Raw genomic sequence first — 20373 nt, 5'->3', positions numbered from 1 at the left:
ACTAAAAGGTAATACTATTTAATACTCGTTACGTGTACCATACTATCGGTATTCACGCGATACAACTTAGGATATAGGTAAATAAGATGGATATACGTAGCGATATATTCCAAATGATAAAATTTAATTAATTAGGAATTATAAATAGCAATAAATTATTGAAAAATGTAGTGTAGTACTTGAAGAACGTCAGAGTAAGCAATGCATCAGATTCATTGCAGATTGTCAAAAGGTCAATACATTATTGTTTAAATTAAGGTAACTAAAACCATATGTAGTGCTGTACTTTCAAGATGTTTGTTTTCAATTAATACTAGTTACGGCTTATAAAGACAACTGTCCTAATGCATGTTAAAATATTCACTTGCATAGTGTCGTTTCTCACGCTATCAATTCTTTTCAACAAGTGCTGGTTGCTTTCCTTTCTCAAAAGCTGCAAAGTACAGTAAAAGGGTTGCAAGCACAGATTGCGTGCGCCAAGTACCAGTATGTAATCCATTCCTATACTTTCATAGAAATTTAAATTTCTTTATTGTCAGTTAGCACAATTGTAGAAATAACCTGAAAACAACCGGTGCCTTTTTTTTTATGAGTTTCAGTTATGTATATTAGGATCATGCTGACTTGGATTGACCTGGGGGTAACTTTACTGTAATATGATAACTGAAGGGTTTCGTTGGTGAAGGATTTCTGAGGATTCCTTATACCTTTATGAGTACAATCAGTAATTTGTAAGATGCGCCGTTTTTCTGTCGAGCCCAAAAATGGAAAAATTACAAACAGCTGGAGTTGAAATTGCATCAAAAAGGTTTTAATTCACATGAAAATTAACGGAACTGTTTTTGCAATTACATAAAGTACCTTATATGTGCTCCATGGAGACTTGCTCGTTATAAGAGGGAAAATCAATTGTTAAATGCTGGTAAAGGTTACAGAGACACCCATTGCTAGGGAAACCCCGCTTCATATTCAACAATTCTCTGCAAGCTCAATTTTCTCAGGAACAGATGTGCATATTGACTGCTTTTTCAGAATAATTTTACTGATCCGGAAGTTGGCATTTTGCCCGTTTTATGTACCTTGTGAACGAGCACCATCACTAATCTCCATTCGCCATTTACATTCTTATGTTAAAGAGGCATTTAATGGCTGTTATTAGTGTGTCAGGCTATAGTACACAATCAACATTAACATGTGAAATTTGATTCTTTAATGCACTTGCATTTTTTAATGTTCTTGAAAGTGTCATAAGTTTTTTTACTTATGGCAAGTTGCCTCACTTTTCAATTTAATGTTATTCATTTCTATGGCTTAATTTTTATTTCTTATTTCCATGCCGTTGAGGCCATTTGCTAGTAGTACTGTAATATATTTATCATAAGCAATGATACCATATATGGCGGTTTATCTTGACTGTCAAGGCCTTGGATCTGGTAGGTCACATAGTTTATGGCCACTGCCATTGAGGTCTTTGCCAAGAGAGTGAGGAATTGGCCAACAGAGGCCTGGGACTAGAACACAAAGATGCAGGCTTATGCCAGCAGGAAAGGAAATATCGCCAAAAGTAAGGCCCATACATTTTATTCACCTTCATGTGAGCAATAAGTCCAGTCTTTGCAACATGTTGCATTCTAGACTGGTTGACCTCAACACTTTCATATAAAAGTTTTACAGTATTGGGCATGAAATTCAGCAGGAAGTACAAGAGAGCACAAGAGGATGCTCAGAACATGCCACTGGAATTGTATGGCAAGATATTCATGGTACCGAAAGTTATTGGAGATAGTTAATCAGTGCTCTTAAGTATAAAGATGGAGTTAATGAGATTGTCAATTCAGGAGAGCTATGTTATTGAACCATAAACCAATAAAATCCTGGGGATTACACGAAAAGGCATCTAATATATCAGGACCTTGTTCCATCCTTCCTAGACATCCTATAATAATTCTTGGCCAGATTCTATCCTTTTCAGGCATCTTATATTTTGCACCATGATTCCTCTTTTCTAGGCGGTCTCTAAGTTCTGCACTATGTGTCATCCTTTTCAGACATCCTAAAAGTCCTGGGCCACATTTCCTCTTTTCTAGGCATCCTCTCATAGCTCCGGGCCAATTTTCATCATTTCCACATGTCAGGTGTTCAAAAATGTGAAAGCACCATTTGTAGTGTAGGTCCAACCCAAAGACATTTAAGCGTGCAGATATTAGCATCACAACCACATTGAATGATAAGCTTTACCCCAACCTTCCAAATTGGTGGAATACTATTTTAATTTTAATAATTATTATTTTCATTATATTATTACATGTCAGTCTCAAGAGGCCACTTGAGTTACCTTTCTAAACTTTCTTGGGGCTTCCCTGAAAGATTTGTGTTTCAATGGGAGGTGAAAATTGAAGTGAAATAAACTGAACAGCAAAGTAGAAAAGATCAGTTGGAGAATGGAAAGTAAAAGGCAAAAAGACTTCATATATCTGGCAATATCAGTCTGTATGGAACATATGGTTAGAGTATATCCATACTGAGCCCAGTTAGAATTTCTAAGGAAATAGGTACTTAAATTTTCTTGTCCATTTTGAAGACAAACGCTGTGCAGTTACAACAGTCATGGTATACAAGGCAGCATTAACAGAACCATTGCTTTATGGATTCGGGATTGGCTCTAGTATAGAAGTTGTTACTTCCCTTCTGCGGTCCTTTGCACTAAAGACCTGCTTTCGAAAGGTTCAAATTACTTGGTCCCTGAACAAGGTGCTTAGACTTCGATCAGCCCCTCAATTCAGCAGACCTGACACATCCACATCTCACAAGGTACAATAGGCCTGTCATTCATGGCCAAGAATGAGAATCCTTCAAGAAGGAAATCTATTCTGAGTACACTAGATTTAGCAGACTAAACATTATGCCCAGTTCAAGCACTTAGGTTTACCTAGAGGTCACGACAAACATCCTAGGTCAAATTTTTTTCCTATACTCTAGCAACACTATTGCCATGAGCTCGACCAATTCTACTATACTGTGTATCAGTAGATGGCTTGGACAGCCCTGACCCATAGGTGCTACAACAGCAAACCACAGGTCTTCCTAACAGGCGGGCAAGCTAACTATTGCTGGGGAAGGTTTTACAATACTGCAACCATACCTAGCATGCTTAGGCAACCCACCACAGAACTTCATCCTAAATACATGAGTTTGCACTTAGTTTCTTGTTCTTTGCTACCAAACCTAAAGGTATTTGGAATAAAGAATAGGGCCTTGAAACTTGTGACTTGACCCTGGACCAGAAATGTTTTTGGGTTGTTGGGATTAAAATTCGATAACTTTATGTCACCTGTCAATTTCTTCGTAAAGCTCCTTGAGGACGAGACAGCAACTATACGTACTATCAAAAAACAAATTTTGACGTAAGAAAAACCCATACATATTTGGTAGTCGCTGTCAAGTCTTCAAAACATTCCCTTCCCTGACAAAAAGACAAGGGATCTGGGTAACGGATCATCTTGCATTGACCAGCTGAAAATAATGGCTTCTTGGTCCGTTTTGGTCGTATGTAAACAATATGACAGCGCATATGCACATAGCGGTTTTTTTGACGTAGGTAATGTGGGTTCAGCATTCACTGAGGATAAGAGAAGCTGCCCTCTTATCAGAGTTCATTTATACTCTTTCATGTGTTATAATGTTTATTATTACGACACAAGACCAGCTGAAAGAGAATTTTTTACATTAGTCTGGTCACCATGGAGCTCTGGATAGACCATGGAAAAGGAAACTCCTTGAGGACGCAATGGCAACTACTAAAAATAGGTTTTTCTAATATTAAACCTTGTTTTTTTAAAAAAGTTTGTTATTGAACATAGTTAGCACTAAGTGTAGATTTCTTTGAGTTACATCCCTCTTTGTTGTGTTTAAATTACAAAGTTCAGGTTTTTTCTTAACAACTCTATTTCTACTTGTCTTGGGTGTATTATATTTGTTTTTTCTCTTATTTTTGGGAATTTCTCGCTAGTAACTTCTTTACTTAGGTAAATAGGTTTGATTTTGCATTCCGATATTAATGCTTCTTTTCTCTTTATATATCATTTATGTCTTTACTGCTGTTCAAAATCGATTACCTTCATTGAGCATATTTTTCACCGCTGTATAAATTATATGCACTCACTTGTAGTCTGTATTTTGGTGTTTATTTAATAATAACCCCATGTTAGAGACAAGTGAACAACATGCTATAGCACAGGTTTTAGCTTAGAGATCAACATTAAGTTCTGCTTTCCTTCTTTGCCTTTATCCAGTAAAGTACAGTTCTCTTTTGAAATCTGCAAGTGGAGCTATTAATCCTGGATAGGAGATAGAAAGGAGAAATCTTTAGCCAAAATGCCTAGGACTATGAATATTTAGAATTTGGGATGTTTTTTTTTAATTTGAAATTCACTACATACTACCTGTATACTATTGTATACAGTAAAGCCCTTTCATTAAAATATCTATGGGGAACTGAACTTGCCACAACAACATATAGAGAGTAAAGCATACTGGTATCTATATATACTGTTAAATATAACAAAAAGGAATGTTTTCATAAATAAAAACAATGCATCTGTAAGATAAATGCAGTAACGGCAACATAAAATGAATGTCTTCCTTTTAATCATACAATTTCAGACAAACTCTTGGGTTTAATATTGTTTTTTTCAGAAATCAGTGGACACTTTTTGTATTTAATATTAGTTCTTGTGGACAAAAATATATATATATAAAATGTCATCCACATATATATATATATATATATATATATATATATATATAATATATGTATATATATATATATATATATGTCAGAACAAAGTACTAATCATGTCTAGACTATAGGAACACTGAGAAAGGTAGCTGATTTCTACCTGTGGATCCAAGTGACACTCATGTGAACAGTCACTATTCTTCCATCTGGTACACAAAAGAATGAGTCTTGGGTTATTTTAAGCAGAAATTAAGGGCTATATACGACAGTTGTATTATAAAAATTTAGTTTTTGGTATCATACAATAAGAAACAGTGTTATAAACTAAAATATTTCTGAGAGGATGAACTTCTGGTTTCAGATCGGCAGGGCAACTGCAGAAAAAAATTGATTTTTGCAGTTGATGATTACCATTGAAGGAAATAGTCAAATCAAACTGCATATGACATCCAAGTTAACACAATCCTCCCTATTCGTGCTTATTACCTCTAGTGTTCCAGAATATCCTAAAGAACTTAGAGATTAGATAAACCAAGACTAGGATGCATTTACAAAAGGCATTTATTCTGTAGGAAATTAACATAAGGATTAGTGCATGTACTGTCTGTCTCCTCAACACTTTTCTTTTACTTGGTATCTGGATCATTTGAAGAACAGTCTTTCAGCCTGGTGATGTTAAGACTTTGATGTACAGTTTGGCAAGATTGAACGATAAGAAAGTGCAGTAGTCCTAACCATCCTATAGTTAAGTTTAAACTGATTATTTAAGCGTCCTGCTGATTCAAGAGAGCTGATTTCTCTCATTTTTGGGCTGATCTTCAAATAATCCTTCATTTTTGTATATGTCAGTTCTCCTATTAGGTCTACACGGGTTTTAAATATGTTAACAAGTACAGATATAAACTAATTCTTTCAGTCTTTTACTAAACCTATTTTTCACTAGCGGAATAGAAATCTTGCATGATTACCTTCTGTACTAAAGTACTTTTCTCAGAGGCATCCTTTTGTTACTGATCCTTCACTTATGATGTTAACTCTTTGAAACCCTTCAGTCCAACCCCGGACTTCAATCCCGACACACCGTGGGATGCTCCATTAGCTTCCAAAATGCATCATTCCAGCAGGCAGAGGTCAGTTAAGGTCACTCACAAGGACATTTTTAGACAGAAATCTGTGACAATCATGAAATGAGTTTAGTTTCCTAGGCTGTTTTATGTTTTAAGCAATCATGCAGTAATTTGCGTGGATTATAATCTGACCTCCACTTTAGCAATGAATAGTTTGTTTTTTGGCACTGAGAAGATTGAATTTTTTCCAGTGGGTTTAACTGGCCCATAAATATAACTACCATAACTTATAAGTCAGGCACAGAAGAGGTAAGCAATATGAATGGTATTCAGACTTGCCCTAAGACTTCAATACTTTATTCAAATTATTATTCACAACCCCCTTTACCATGTTTGAAAAACTATAAAGCTGACAAGAAGGGCAGTATGCAATAAAATCCATTACAAAGCAAAAAGATATAATATATATCGTAATTTAAGTTTGGGAAGTATTTGCCTTATCAAACTTAACTTGGCTAATCATCTTTATCTATGGAAAGTGTATTAGAATGTCAACAATAACAAAATGTGTCTTGGTTTTTTATTCTTATTAAACACTGCAGTGTTTACTTATCAAATCCATCCAACTATTAAACCTCAAGCATCTGTTACTGCAATTCATTTTTCCTAATAACAGAAATTTAATAAAGTACTAAAATGTGCTGGAATTACTTAAATGTTCAATTGTGTCTCGGACCACTTCATGAGGGCGACAAACTAAGATTTTGTAGTGATAATTCTGATGCCGGTGAACTTTATGTTTAACTACCTTTTATAGCCAGCTATATAACAATAGAAATGTTTTCAATATATTATCAGTGCCATGAAACAAATATCAACCGTATCAAATAAGTTCAAACTAATGTTAGACTGCATAAACTAGTTTACTTGAATGTATAACTTTTCAAAAAGTTTGGCAGTGTAAGCTAGGTTTTATAGTAATGCCTTTAGCATGTTGTCAATTAGAAGTTTTAGCTGTCTCTCCTGTTTCCCAGAGTTCTTCTTATATATTGCCTGCAATGGATGAGAAGAAATATCAATATTAAGAATTGTCTGCAACAAAGAGCAAGAATTGTATAATATTTCATAATCAATTCTTAATTATATCTTAATAAGACTAACAGCTAAATGTGATTTCACAGACTAGTTATTCTGTTAACTGTACTTAAAAGAAAAATTCAGGTTACAATATTTTCATTTTTCTTAGCTAAAGGAGAAAGTACCATATTCTATTTTCAAAGTACCTAATTGCAAAGACACACCCTCATTAAAATTATTTTTCTAGAAAATATTAAATTTTCAAGATAAATTTAATAGGTTGGTTCCATAAAGCTAACTTTGTGGTTAAGTCTGTAATACATTAATACATAATGCATGTCAGAATAATTATCAGGCAGAACAGTGACTTCAACTGGCTTATTTGTTATTTTGCCCTTAGCAGAAGTGTTTGATTTCCATTATGCCTAAGAAGTTTATATCATTTGCTTTGACTTGAAGGTAGGTACAGTACAATAAATAGCTTTATTATAGGAATGAAAAAGTATATGTAGATGCTTCATAGAAAAAGTTGCATAAAGCTATTAGAAAAAGGTACTCCCTATGATGTAAGCTTTAGGAGTTGATGAAAGTATTTAAAAGTACGTAAATCAGCACTGCATGGAAAATTGTTAAAGGTATTTGGTATTTAGCTTACATGTGCTTGCATATTTAACATATGATATTTGTACATGCCTTGAAATCAGTTTTTTCTCTATTGCTTAATGAAGTATATAGTTAGTCTACTTTACTAGTATTTATTAATATTACTACTGCCATTAGACACACGTATTATTTGGTTCAAAACAATATTTATATTTAATTATTGAAGTACTAGTGATTATTCAAAGTGTTTCTTTTGCAATCACTTTCCAGTTACAGTTATAAATATTAAAATATTCCATTTTCTCAGAAAGTCTGAAAATATTCTCATACTGAAAATATTTCCAATCCTTCAAAACCTGATAAATTTCTTTTAAACAGGTCTCAAGGCAATCAGCCAGCTGATGTTAACCTTCGGCAAGAGAAACTGTCTAAGGTAAAGGATGGACTGAAGACACAAAATATGGTGAATATGGAGCAGTCAGATTCAAACATCAAACAATGGAAGGGTGCTGTAGTTGGCAGTACAGGCGTTCTGCCACCTGAGTTGAACAGGTCTGGATACATTTACTTTTTCCTTTTTGAAAACTCAGTATCAAGACTTTCATGTAATGTGTTAATCCTTGCTGTACAGTTCATACATTTATCTTCATGTCTCAAAATTGAACTGCCACATTTCTCGAAACAAGAGTGTGGTGTACTCACATGGTCTGTCTCCTACAATTAGTATCCTTTTTCCATTTCTCTAAACTGAAGACCTGTGGGGTAATTGCTAGCCCAAAGCAAAGCACTTGAACATAGTCTGTTGTGTTGCAGTAGGGTGACAAAGATACACACACTCAACACAGCTGAGACATGGTGAATATTCTTGGCTTCTGCAGAAGGCACACACTGAGTGAGGGTCAGTGGTTAATGAAGACATGGATTGTGCATATGCAATTAGTCGATCAGGTTCAAAATTATTAGGCCCCATCATTCCAGTTAAAACCACAGAGTACAATATTCCAACAACAGCATGATAGAGAGTACAAGTACACTTCAGTGCAAATGCTTAGCAAGGGGGCTTTAGAAAAGTGCTTTGCTTGCTGAGTGAGTGGGTGGGTCCTTCTCCACTATAAGTTGACCACTAGTTAACTACCTTGTTACTAAGATTCAACGACTAGACTAGCAATAGCTGAAGGTATTCCATTCAAGAGCTACTACAAGGTTTGTAATTGTACCAAACAGGAGTCAGTCACCCATCTTTGGGTAGCCATGGATATCTCTAGTAAGAGCACTCAGTTGATTGTTCACATATTAATATATTTATAGAGGCAGTCCCTAGTTATCAGCAGCCTCAGTTATCAGTGATCCAGTTTTATGGGGCTTGTCTAGCAACGAAAATCTGAAATTTTTGGTGCCAAAATATGCCAATTTCCAGTTATCTGTCCCAATAATAGAGTATTGGCATCATACATACCTCACAGAGGTGCTTATTAACCAGTTATCAGCGCAGACAGTCATCTGTGCCGCTAATGGAGTACTGGCGCCGACACATACCTAACAGAGGTGCCATTAACCAGTTATCAGTGGAGATAAGTGCTGAAAATGGCTGCTTTTCGGTTATCAGTGATTTTCACTTATCATCAAGCCGTCAGAGCAGAACCCCCGCCAATAATTGGGGACTGCCTGTATGTATCTAGGGTACCATCAGCAAGAGAATTATTTCCCAATTAAGTATACTTGGAGATAAGTACTTCTCCCCTTGGGATTGATTAATATTTTATTTTTATGGAAAGGAAACCCTTAACTACAGTATATTAGAGTGCCGCTTTGTCACACATAAATTTGTAGCAGAACTTGTTTTTTTTTTTTTTTTCAAATCACAATGTAGTACTGGCAAATCTCAATCAAGATATGACACACTTTTAATCAATTTGTATTTTTCATAGCTAACAAACTTGAGGTCTTAACAATAGGATAAATGGAGCAGGCGGCAGAGAGGAGTTTTCTTCTCCAATGAAGAATTCTGGGACCATGAATAGAAGACAGAAGATATAATAGGATATACCAAGGGGATGTCCTATGACAAAATACTCAGCACAGATATGTCCTAAATATCCTACTGTAAACTTCTCCAGTTTCAAAGTAATTGCACTGTAGAGCGAAGAGAAGTCATTGAGCTCCCCAGGAAATGTGCATCTTCAACAGAAGAGACATTTTATGAGGTGACCCCTTGTGATGACACACTCAGTATGCTACTCATCAAAGGAGTCGACCTATGATGATAGACCACACCCCCTTGGACTAAGTAACCACCATGGCAGGTTTCCTGAGCAACATAACACAAAGCTAAGATGTATCTTAACTACTTCAAACCTAACCTAATCCCAAACTCATGAAGAATGGGAAAATCATCTTGCAGAATCAAGAAGCAGAACATCTGGGAATTTGGAGAGTATGCACCAATAAAATATATAAGCTCAAACCAGCTGGGCTAGGCTAAGAACTCCAACACTGGCTAGGATAAGATGGAGAGATATGTTTGCTCAACCACCTAGGCTAGGTATGTTGGTACGGCAGATTCGAACAAGCCAGGCTAGTCTAAGAACTCAACGACTTAGATAGCTAACTCAACCACTTGCTAGGCTAAGAACTCAATCACTTAGCCAAGGGTAAGTTAGCTTTGAAATGGTTAGGCTAAGTTAAGAACCCAACCACTTAGGCTAGGTTAAGATAGTTAAGGCATGTTTAACTAGCTGGGCTAGGCCTGGTTAAGAACTCAACTACTTCCCAGGTTAAGAACTCAAATCACTTAGGCTAGGCTAAATCAGAAAGACCAGCAGTTCCTTACCTTCCTTTGCCTTGAAGCCTTCTTGGTCTAGCCTCAAGTACCTAACCAAAGAGTTCTGAATCCCATGAATGGCTCGATTGAATGAATACGTTGTCTGGCATTTGAACAGACTTTCTGAATTACCGTTGGGTAGGTTGTCATCTCTACACTCTCAAGTAATGGAATATGTAATATTCTGAATTCACCTTGGAAACGTAGACACTGGTGGCAGGTGTTCGTGCATCAAACTACATACTTGGACGAGCGATGAACCCTGTACATGGACGAACCAAGTGGCATGGTTGGTATGGTATTAGCGTCCCACCTCGGTGGTCGCGGGTTCGATTCTCGGCCATTCCATTGAGGAGTGAGAGATGTGTATTTCTGGTGGTAGAAGTTCACTCTCGACGTGGTTCGGAAGTCACGTAAAGCCGTTGGTCCTGTTGCTGAATAACCACTGGTTTCATGCAACGTAAAAGCACCATACAAACAAACAAACAAACAAGTACATGAACGTGGGATGACTCGCATACATGGACATGTGATGACTTGTGTACATGGACATGTGATGACTTGATGGGTCAAGTACATGGTCGTGCAATGAACCATGTACAGGGACGAGTGATGACATATATAAATGGTTGTGTGATGTAGAACAATCTATGAGTGAACATCAGGGAGACCACCCTTGCCTGTAAGTCTCTCGACCCTTCATCCCTGGAAGAAGCATGAAGAAAGTAAGACATGGATTGTTCTACACATCACGACCGTGTACATGATCTAAGTGAGAATATCAAGGAGAAAATCAGTTTTGACTTCATCAAATACACAGACATACGATGAATCACAAACATGGCCGTGATATGTCTCCAGAACACGAACAGTGAGAGTAGGAACTACAACACGTAGTGACGAATCACAAATACAGCTGTGATATATCTCCAGGGGATGAATGGTAAGAGTAGGAACTCCATCGCATGCACGGATGTGCAACGAATCACAAACATGGCCGTGATAGATCTCCAGAAGACGAATGGCCAGAGCAGGCAGCCATCACGTACACAGATGTGCGACAAATCATAAACATGGCTGTGATATGTCTCCAGAAGATGAATGGTGAGAGCAGGAACTCCATCACGTACACGGATGTACAACGAATCATGAACACGGCCGTGATATGTCTCCAGAAGATGAACGGTGAGAGTAGGAACTCCATCACCTACATGGGCGAGCGATGAAGCACGAACACGGCTGTGAAATGTCTCTGGAAGACGAATGACCAGAGTAGGAACATCACCCACACGGTCGTGCAACGAAACATGTATGCATCTGTGATATATCTCCAGAAGACAAACGGCCTAAGTAGGAACATCATCTCTTACACAGACGTACGACAAAACACATACGCACCTTGATCACCTTGGCCCCTAAATCAGAGCAGTCTCCTCTGCGACGAACTAAATTAGGTTGAGGAGACAAAGAACCAGCCTGAGAACTCTGATGCACTGGAAGATCAACACAGACTGGAACACATTCATGTACTTGAAGGGGAGAGTCACATCCGTGCTGGGAAGATGGTGAAACACCTCTCTCACTCTCAGAAGACGCCACAAGTCCCAAATTCTCCAACAGGAGGGGCGAAGAAAGAAAAGGCAATGGGGGCCTCACCCTACGATGTATCCTGCTTGAAACCCTGGGACACCTCCTACTAAACACAGAGTCTGGCAAACCAATGAACGAACTCTTGATAGAATATCTCTGATTGGTAGACAACCAACTGTGATGATGTCATGAACAAAGGCTGGGAGTGACGTCAAGGCAATAAGCAGTGGGAGATTCGTCATAGGTGTAGAAGTATGAGAGTGATGTCACGGCATTCAGGCTGGTAGGCCAAGTCAAATGTCTCAGCGACAGTGAAATGGCAAAAAGGTCCTCTTTCATCTCCTACATCAACCGGAGGGCCTCCCCAGGACACATACACATGAACAACAGCAAAGAATTTACCAATAAAATCCATCACTGAAGGAGAGGGAAGAGAGATTGCCTCTCACGTCAACGCAGCGCCATCAAAAGAAGCGATGATGTAACACAGCAGATCACCCTTACAAAGAGAGAGAGAGAAAAAACATTGTGTGAAGTACAGAAAAACAAAACAAAACCATACTACAATTATTTCATATGAGAAATGGGTACCAAGTCAAACAGCATAGGGAAACTATATCCACCCATTAGAAAGGTTGGTATCCCTGCATGGCAACACAGTATGTTGGCAAGCGAGGAGCTTCAATGACAGCAAGGAACACACCGCCAACAGCACTGACTGGGTTCCAAACTCTCTCCCCCCACAGCACCAACGAGCATATTAAAACTAGTGAATTGGCATCTCTGTCAGAGGGAACCGAAGTAGAGGGGCTCCCAAGTTCTGAGCAGAACACCACAGCTGCCAGACTTCCAGAAGAGAAGCAGGGCTGACAACTGAAGCACCTGTAAAGAAAAATAACATGCTCTCGTTTCAGGAAAGAATATTTCTGTCCTGTGAAAGCAGAAATAAGGGAGAGAGCCGTACGACCCATGCCCTTCCCCACCAAAATTACGGAACAGAGACAAGACGGCAGTCGTGGCTATTTCTGCAAAGATGGGAAGAATGCAATCGTATGCCATCAAAATTCATGTTGAAGAACTGTAGGAATGTACTCCTATGCTAGACAGTAAAACCTTGTCTGCAACACGAACCCCTAATGTCTCGAACATCCTGAAACACAAATTCTGATAGAATAAAACATTACCATGTTCCCAGAAAAGGTCTAACTAGATCAAATCAAAGATACATAAAGCATTAATACAGGCAGCCCCCAGTTATTGGTGGGGGTTCTGTTCCCAAGGGGGTGCCAATAAGCAAAAACCACCATTAACCTGAAACTTAGCAATTTATGGTGTCATAATGGTGCTGAAAACTGGTTATCGGCTCCATAAGCACCATTGTGGCACCATAAGGTGCCTTATGGCGCTGATAACCGGAACTTGGCCTGTTTTGGCGCCATATATTGCCAATTTTATGGCACTAGAGAAGTGCCATAAAACTGGATCACTGATAACTGGCGACTGCCTGTATCATGATACAAATGTTTTCAGAATATCTTCAACATAACAAACGTAAAATGCTAAACAACAAAATGTAGCTGGTCCCATTCTCCCTGAAGGAGCAATATTCCCTTGAGACACGGACCAGCATTACGCAAAACACAACCGATGATGAAGCAGATGAAAAGGCATGAGGCACAGCTACTGCAATGCATCTGTTCCAAAGGAAAGTCAACATGGGAATCATGGAAGGCCATCTAAAAACGTTGACATCCAAAGGACTTCTGGGCTGGATAAATATGAAACAAACCACAGGCTTGGGTCAAAAAACCGGCTTGGGGGAGGAAAGCAAAGTGAATGTCAACTCTCCGTGGTGATTAAAGAAAGACTGGTGCATCATGAGGTTCCAAGCCCAGTTGGTGACCAGCATCCACCTCATACACATGAGTTGCCAGATGCCACAGATTCCTTGCTTTACAATCTTTTATTGTTTTTTTAACTGGTTTCCAGCTGGCACTAGGTTATCTTATAGTTAAGATCGAAGGTTTGTTCCACGTATGAACAAAACCTATTTTTGTATTGCAGTGTTCATTTGTATCGTTTAATTGTAATTATAGTACAGGCAGTCCCCGGTTATTGGCAATCCGGTTTTCTGGGGCTTGTCTAGCGCCAAAAATCAGCGTGAAAATCACTGATTTTTGGTGCCGATACATACCTAACAGAGGCGCCATTACTGGTTATCGGTGCCCATAAGTGCCAAAAATCACTGGTTTTCGCTTATCGACAATTTTTGCCTATCACTAAGCCGTCGGAACAGAACCCCCACTGATAACCAGGGACTGCCTGTACATAGACATCTTAAGTATGAATATTGTCTTTGAAACACATATTACAGCATATGATTCAAAACAAAAGTTATACATATTATGTATATATTTAAAATACCTTCCTCTGTTGAGTTACATGTCTTCTAAAAATTAGTGGTTAATCATTATGAAGTTCCATCACAAAATTCAACACGAGACTTTTCTCTGCAGAGGGCGTGTACAGTCTACAACCAACATGCAAGCTGCTTCAGACCTTCGCCAGATGCTACGTTCAACAGATCGAAGACAGGCACCACAACCTCATGCAGAAGGCAGAAAGACACCTGTTGATAATGCCCAGGATGACCCAGGTCCTTTCAACTTCCGCCAGATGTTGAGGAAGACGAATTATGCCCCAACTGACACTATCAGAAAAAGACAGTTAAAAAGAGATGGTGTTAATGGGTATGGAGCCGAGTACCAAATGTAGACTTGAAGCAACGTCAGGTTTTACCCACAGAATATAATAATACCAAGGACATTTTTGAATACCATTTAACATACAGTAAGTCAGATTTCCAACTCATTAAATAAAAAATAATAACACGCCACTTTTGTAACTCCACAACAAATATTCCTCAATGACAAAAATGGACTTACGATTATCAAGGATTGTGAGGCTTAAGTAAGAATACTATGCGGTAGAAACACCACATCAAATTCAGGTAAAACTTGTGTGTTATATACTCAGTAAAGTGCTATTTCTATAAGTACATGGTTTTATATAATAAGCCAAATTTAATTTTATTTTGATATTTTCTAATGCTGTTTACAGATCTACACAATACTCTCACAAATATGTGAAAAACATTGTATGAAAAGAAGTCTTACAACCAGAAAGTTAGCAATGTATTGGCCAAGTGCCCAGTGTGGTTTCATCATTCATTATTTATCATCTTCATCATCATCTTAGTATATAAAATGTTATGCCTCTGTAGATAGTACATTAATGCTAGTCATATTTTTTCCATTTCCATAACCTATTGCAATATAGCACCAAAGTCCCATTACCCCACTAATCTCTTTAATGTATTTATGTCTAAAGCAATTTAAGTGAAGTTTTTGTAAAATCATCAAAGAACCTGTAAAAGTTGTCAAAAATGCTGACAAAGCAAGGATCATAACTTGGATTGCCATTAGTACTTCTTAAATGTATTTCTGGTGTTTGTTAGCATTTTTCAGTTATGACTCTGGCGACCATTACCATTTCTGTAAATTATGCTGTATGTACGTATTTAGTTTCTAGAATGCCTTGAATCTGATATGCAACTTTCCATGAAAAATATGCCCCATTGTAATATAGCAGTACTACTTTATCAATAATTCAGCATTATTTTTTATTTGAAAAATCCCTGAACAAATAAAACAAATTTTATTGAACATCATACAGTTATGATCATTTTTATTTAGAGAACAATTGTTGACTGAATACACCAAAATAAATCTGTTGATACTCTAGCATTTGCATTATTCCCTATTAATTCATAAAAAATGTACCTCCAATATGAAACTTATCTTAAGAGAAAGGATGACAAATCTTACTACACTGAGTTGGTTTGATATGTGATGGAAAATGATGAAAATAGCTGCTAAAAAACTAGTACCTATATAAGAAGAACCAGGAAGCCACAGACAAGGCACTGAATGAAGACTTAAACCTCATGGGAGTTCAGGCAGAAAGAGTGGAGAGAAGTCATGTCATGTCTGACCCCATAAAGGGAAAAGATGATGTAAAAGCATTCATGATGATGACGATGAAGAATGGAAGAGAACTAGGAGGTACAACAGAAACAAAAAAATATGAAAAGAATTTTCATTAAGAGGTGTACTTAAAGGGAAGTTCCCTCCATGATCTGTTATCCCAGCCTGACAAATCTATAGGCTGCTGCTAAATTGAAATTTTTATGTTCAGCAGCAAATCCAGTTTAGAGAAACTTTTAAAGTAACTTCCACATATCACGCGTATTTCATCTAAATGAGGCAGTCATCTTGTTATGACAGAACATCTATTCCTTCTGAAAAAAATTCTGTCATGCCAAATTTTGTGAAGTTTTTGAAGATGGCAATTGTTAAATTGATGACTGAGAATGCCATAAAATGAGATCTCTGGAAACCTCACCCATATGGCAAAATAGAAAGTTATGGCTCACCTAATTAATAGTATACTACCATCTGGAGCACGATAAAGAATTTGATGGTTTACGATTAATTGGTAGAAGATGACTTTACTTATAGTATCACTTTGGAAACACAAGCAGGTTACATAGCAACAATAGAGTTATGACCCTGCAATGCATCTTTTATATTTTACTAAGCCCAAAAGCAGACACTGATGTACAGGCTTGCCATTTGTCCAAATGGCAAGCTACGGGTTAATGCATTTTTAACATATTCCATGAGGACCAACAGTAAACTGACTTACTGGCTTTAAAAATGACAAGTGCTGAGGCAGTGAGTCCATCATAACTCTTACCTTTGATCCTAAAACTATGTCAGCCTCCTATATGTGTCAAGTCACTGGTTGTGTTCCTGTTTCATTCTCTTGTGTAGAGGCCTTTTTGTACAAACATCACTGATACCCAGTACCTGTTACGGCCTCTGAGAGAGGTTTGCTTCAGGTTCGATATGAAATAAATAAAAAAAAATATTTCAACACCAACAGTTGAAACTGGGGATACAAATATAGAAAGAAACACTAACACAACAAAGGTTTATTTACAAGCTTACTAACAAAGGTAAATGCAGAATGGTATCTCCTATTTACATAAAAAGGTAGAATCTTACACTGCTTGAACTGAGGGAACAGTGAGGTAATTCAAATACTTGCGGACCGGATTAGTGACTCGTAGTAGTGGCTTCACAAAAGGAGAGTGGTAATTGCAGACGTCCTCTTGACTCTGTATTGCAGAAAATAAAGTCTACTCTTATACTTGAAAGGCAGGAACTCCCCAAAACCTCTAGCAGGACCTTTTCTTCTCTGAAGTCTTCTCAACGTTGAGATAACTCGGTCGACCACTCCTGAAGCCGACTAGACCAGTATCCAACCAACTCTAGAGCAACTTTTTTTCTGATCCTTCGTCGGTCCCTTTCTCTCTTATCTCTCACGGATGATCTCTGCTGCTGCTGATCTCTCATTGATAATCCGATCTGTGGCTCTTACTGAGGATATCTCTCTGTGACTAACTGGTGTCTCTCTTTTACGATCTCATTCGCTGCTGCTACGACCATCGTATTTATACGGCACTCTGGGGGTGGAGCCTACGGCGAACGTCACAGGCTCCCGAGATTACTAGAAATTCTTAGATGAATCCAGACGAGGTATGGCATCAGAAATCGCGGCGTTTCTCACGTCACGACACTCCTGCCGATTCTAGAACCATCATGATAACAGGCACCTCCAACACAATGCGCTAACGCCTCCTTGCTGCCGAACTTCTCGAAAATGCGTTCTCCTTTCCTTTATCTTTCTTTGCTAGGAAGCAATTACCATCACAGTACCCTTGCTAAGCCCATTGTTATAGGTGTCGCCTTAGCCACCAAAGTGGAGGATGGACTAAGGCTTAAAAGAGAGAAGAGCTTCACAATGATGCATGTAGAGCCTGGCAGATTGAGGCTAAGGATAAAAGTTATTTCGTAAAGGTTGGTTTCCAGAAGTTGTTAAAAATTCAGGTACAGATATTACACTTGTTTTCTCTCTTAAGACATCTGATCTACATGGTTTTAATGTTACTTCTTACTTACACAAGAGACTTTTTGATATATGACAGTCATTACTTAAAAGTCTCTTTCTCCCTGGAAGTAGTTTGTCCGCAGCTCCTTTGGCTAATCTGTCTCCCTCCTCTTTTCTAAAAACACCTACATGTTTTGGAATACAGCAATACAAGCTGAAGTATATGTGCATTTGATAAAATAAAGCAACTGAAATTGTCAACTAATGATTGCTGACATGAAAGTCCCCCCAGCTACTTTGTCTATTCCTTGAGGATGAGATCAAACTTCTCAAAGTTTATCACAATTTCCAGATCATAACAGCATGTAAGTAGCATTTCTCTGTTCCAAGCAATAACAGAATGTAAGTAAGATTTCTCTGTTCCAAGCAACTGTGTCATACCCTACGATTGTGCCCAAAGTGATAACAAGGTGAACACCTACTGGAGTGGCATCACCCTGAAGCACAGAGCTTTGAAATGATAGACAGTCCTATTAGAGACATAGCAGAACTACTTTCTGGGTCCTCTCTTAATAGGAAGGCACACCAGCCTGCTCCAGTGAATAAACCAAGGGCCATGGATAACCCATGTATTGAACAGAGTTCTGAGGTGCTGCTATCCACCATGTGGAACTCATAGTCAATGATTGCTGAACTAGTAGAGGCCATGAGAGAATGGGCATATGCACTACTGTGCAAGCACAACTCCAGGGCCAGTTGTGAACCATAAACAAACTGGTTGCAGCGCAATCATGGGCAAACAAACATCCTGGTAACCAAAAGTACCATACAGCAGAACTATACCAAATGTGCTTCAGCAAAACACAGTAGGAAGAGTCATGAGCAGTTCTCTTGCCAAGTAGTACAAGACCCATGTAAACCTTTCCTACGGTGGAAAGAACATCTGGAGGTGACCAGACACCATCAACACCCCAAACCCAGGAAGAGTGCTCACTCAAAGTCCTATAGAACTTCTATTGAGAGATCTTCTGGAACGCAACCTGCAAAAGGAGGAATATGAAGAAAAAAATTAGTAGGAGGATGAGTGGGAGAACTGTTTGAGGCGAGGTGTGTTGCCGTCATCAAAGCCACTTGGGCATCTCTGATGGGAAGAGGGGATACAGCTTGCTTTATTGCTGGATAGCATGGAACCCTCAAACTCTAGATCAGACTGTTAACCTAATCCAAGAAACCACAAGCATGCAACATATAGCTGTCTTAACAACTACCTAACCTCTTGAGCGGATCAAGAGTACGTTCTATCAATGAGTGTTTGACAAAGGGGTTGACTGAGATATGAATGGTTGGTCTAATGCCCTGACAATGGAACCGTTCAGTTATTAAGAATCCTGACAAAAAAGGTAAAAAGATAAGGCAGATAATTACAAGTAATCTAGTAATATATTCAAATGGTGAAATATCATAAAAATGTCAAGTTTTTATAAGCTCCATGATTTTGTCAAGACTGTTACCATTCAAAACCTCCCCAATGAAACATAAAATTTTATGTCGTCTTTTCTCACCTTCATACACAGTAAAGGGAGATATCCCAAAGAGAACATATTGGTGGACAACCAACCTCCAGGATGAACCTGTGAGTTTAATGTGTATGGTCTATTCTAAACATACTTAGCCTAGTCTTTACTACACAATTTCTTTGGTATGATGATGGCCTAAAATCTATCAATGGATGGATTTTCTGATATTTTCAGTTCTTCTCTGAGAAAGATTTTTATTCGTTTTGCCGTTTTCATTTAATTTAAGGCCTGGCAGGCAATTCATATCTGGATAAGGAACTGATAGGATTGTCAATATTCAGTTTTGTTACATATTTGGCTTCTGCATCTGCTTTTTTATTATCTCTGATACTAACATGGGCTAGCATCATACAAAACTGGACTGATTTGTAATGAGTTGCAGGCCAGCTAAGCCTGGGTTTTCTGAATACAGTAGGATGAAAAAAGGCTAAATTGTCTACTGGCTGTGAGAGCACAGAATGAATCTGAGTAAACAGTGAAATCTATGCCAATTGTTTTGTTTACAAGTTCTATAGATTTTAAAATGGCTGTTAATTCAACTGTGAAAACTGAAGCATTACTGGATAATTCAGCTACATAAGACTCCTCATGACAAACAACCTACAATGCCTATCCCATCCTCACTCTTCAAACCAGCTAAGTAGACTTGATGGCTTCTTTATGATATTAATCATAAGCTAAAAAATTAAATTTTTATGACAAAATAACTTTTTGTATACAGGCAGTCCCCGGTTATTGGCGATCAGGTTTTATGGCACTCGTCTAGCACCATAAAATCGGCGATTTATGGCGCCATATCATACCTAATGGAGCCGCCATAATGGTGCTTATCAGAGCCATAAGCTAATGAGGTTTACAAACAAATGCCCCTGCCCAGGGTCCAGC

The 20373-nt window shown here is 38.1% G+C and overlaps 1 protein-coding gene and 1 long non-coding RNA gene across 9 annotated transcripts in view; one reads left to right on the top strand and one right to left on the bottom strand.

Moving 5' to 3' along the window:
* LOC135215188 (myosin-IIIb-like) overlaps window positions 1-15699 on the top strand; it is a 140378-nt gene extending 124679 nt beyond the window's left edge. For 5 of the 8 annotated variants that reach the window (XM_064249689.1, XM_064249670.1, XM_064249718.1 and 2 more), the window contains 3 exons: window positions 5791-5868; window positions 7864-8037; window positions 14413-15699. In XM_064249689.1, the coding sequence (XP_064105759.1) occupies window positions 5791-5868; window positions 7864-8037; window positions 14413-14671 (511 nt within the window). In that variant the 3' untranslated portion in view covers window positions 14672-15699. The remainder of the gene's footprint in view (window positions 1-5790; window positions 5869-7863; window positions 8038-14412) is intronic. The other 3 variants (XM_064249679.1, XM_064249710.1, XM_064249724.1) reach the window with 2 other exon arrangements.
* Window positions 6510-14455, bottom strand: LOC135215227 (uncharacterized). Its single transcript, XR_010314623.1, has 2 exons — window positions 14321-14455; window positions 6510-6858 (listed from the first exon to the last, which is right to left on the bottom strand). It is a non-coding gene; the product is annotated as an uncharacterized LOC135215227 (long non-coding RNA).
* Window positions 15700-20373: the final 4674 nt, after the last annotated feature.

Source organism: Macrobrachium nipponense, chromosome 19 (assembly GCF_015104395.2).
Source record: "Macrobrachium nipponense isolate FS-2020 chromosome 19, ASM1510439v2, whole genome shotgun sequence".
Lineage (NCBI taxonomy): Eukaryota > Metazoa > Arthropoda > Malacostraca > Decapoda > Palaemonidae > Macrobrachium > Macrobrachium nipponense.
Note: the sequence above shows the minus strand (reverse complement) of the source record. Positions and strands in the feature narration are given on the sequence as shown.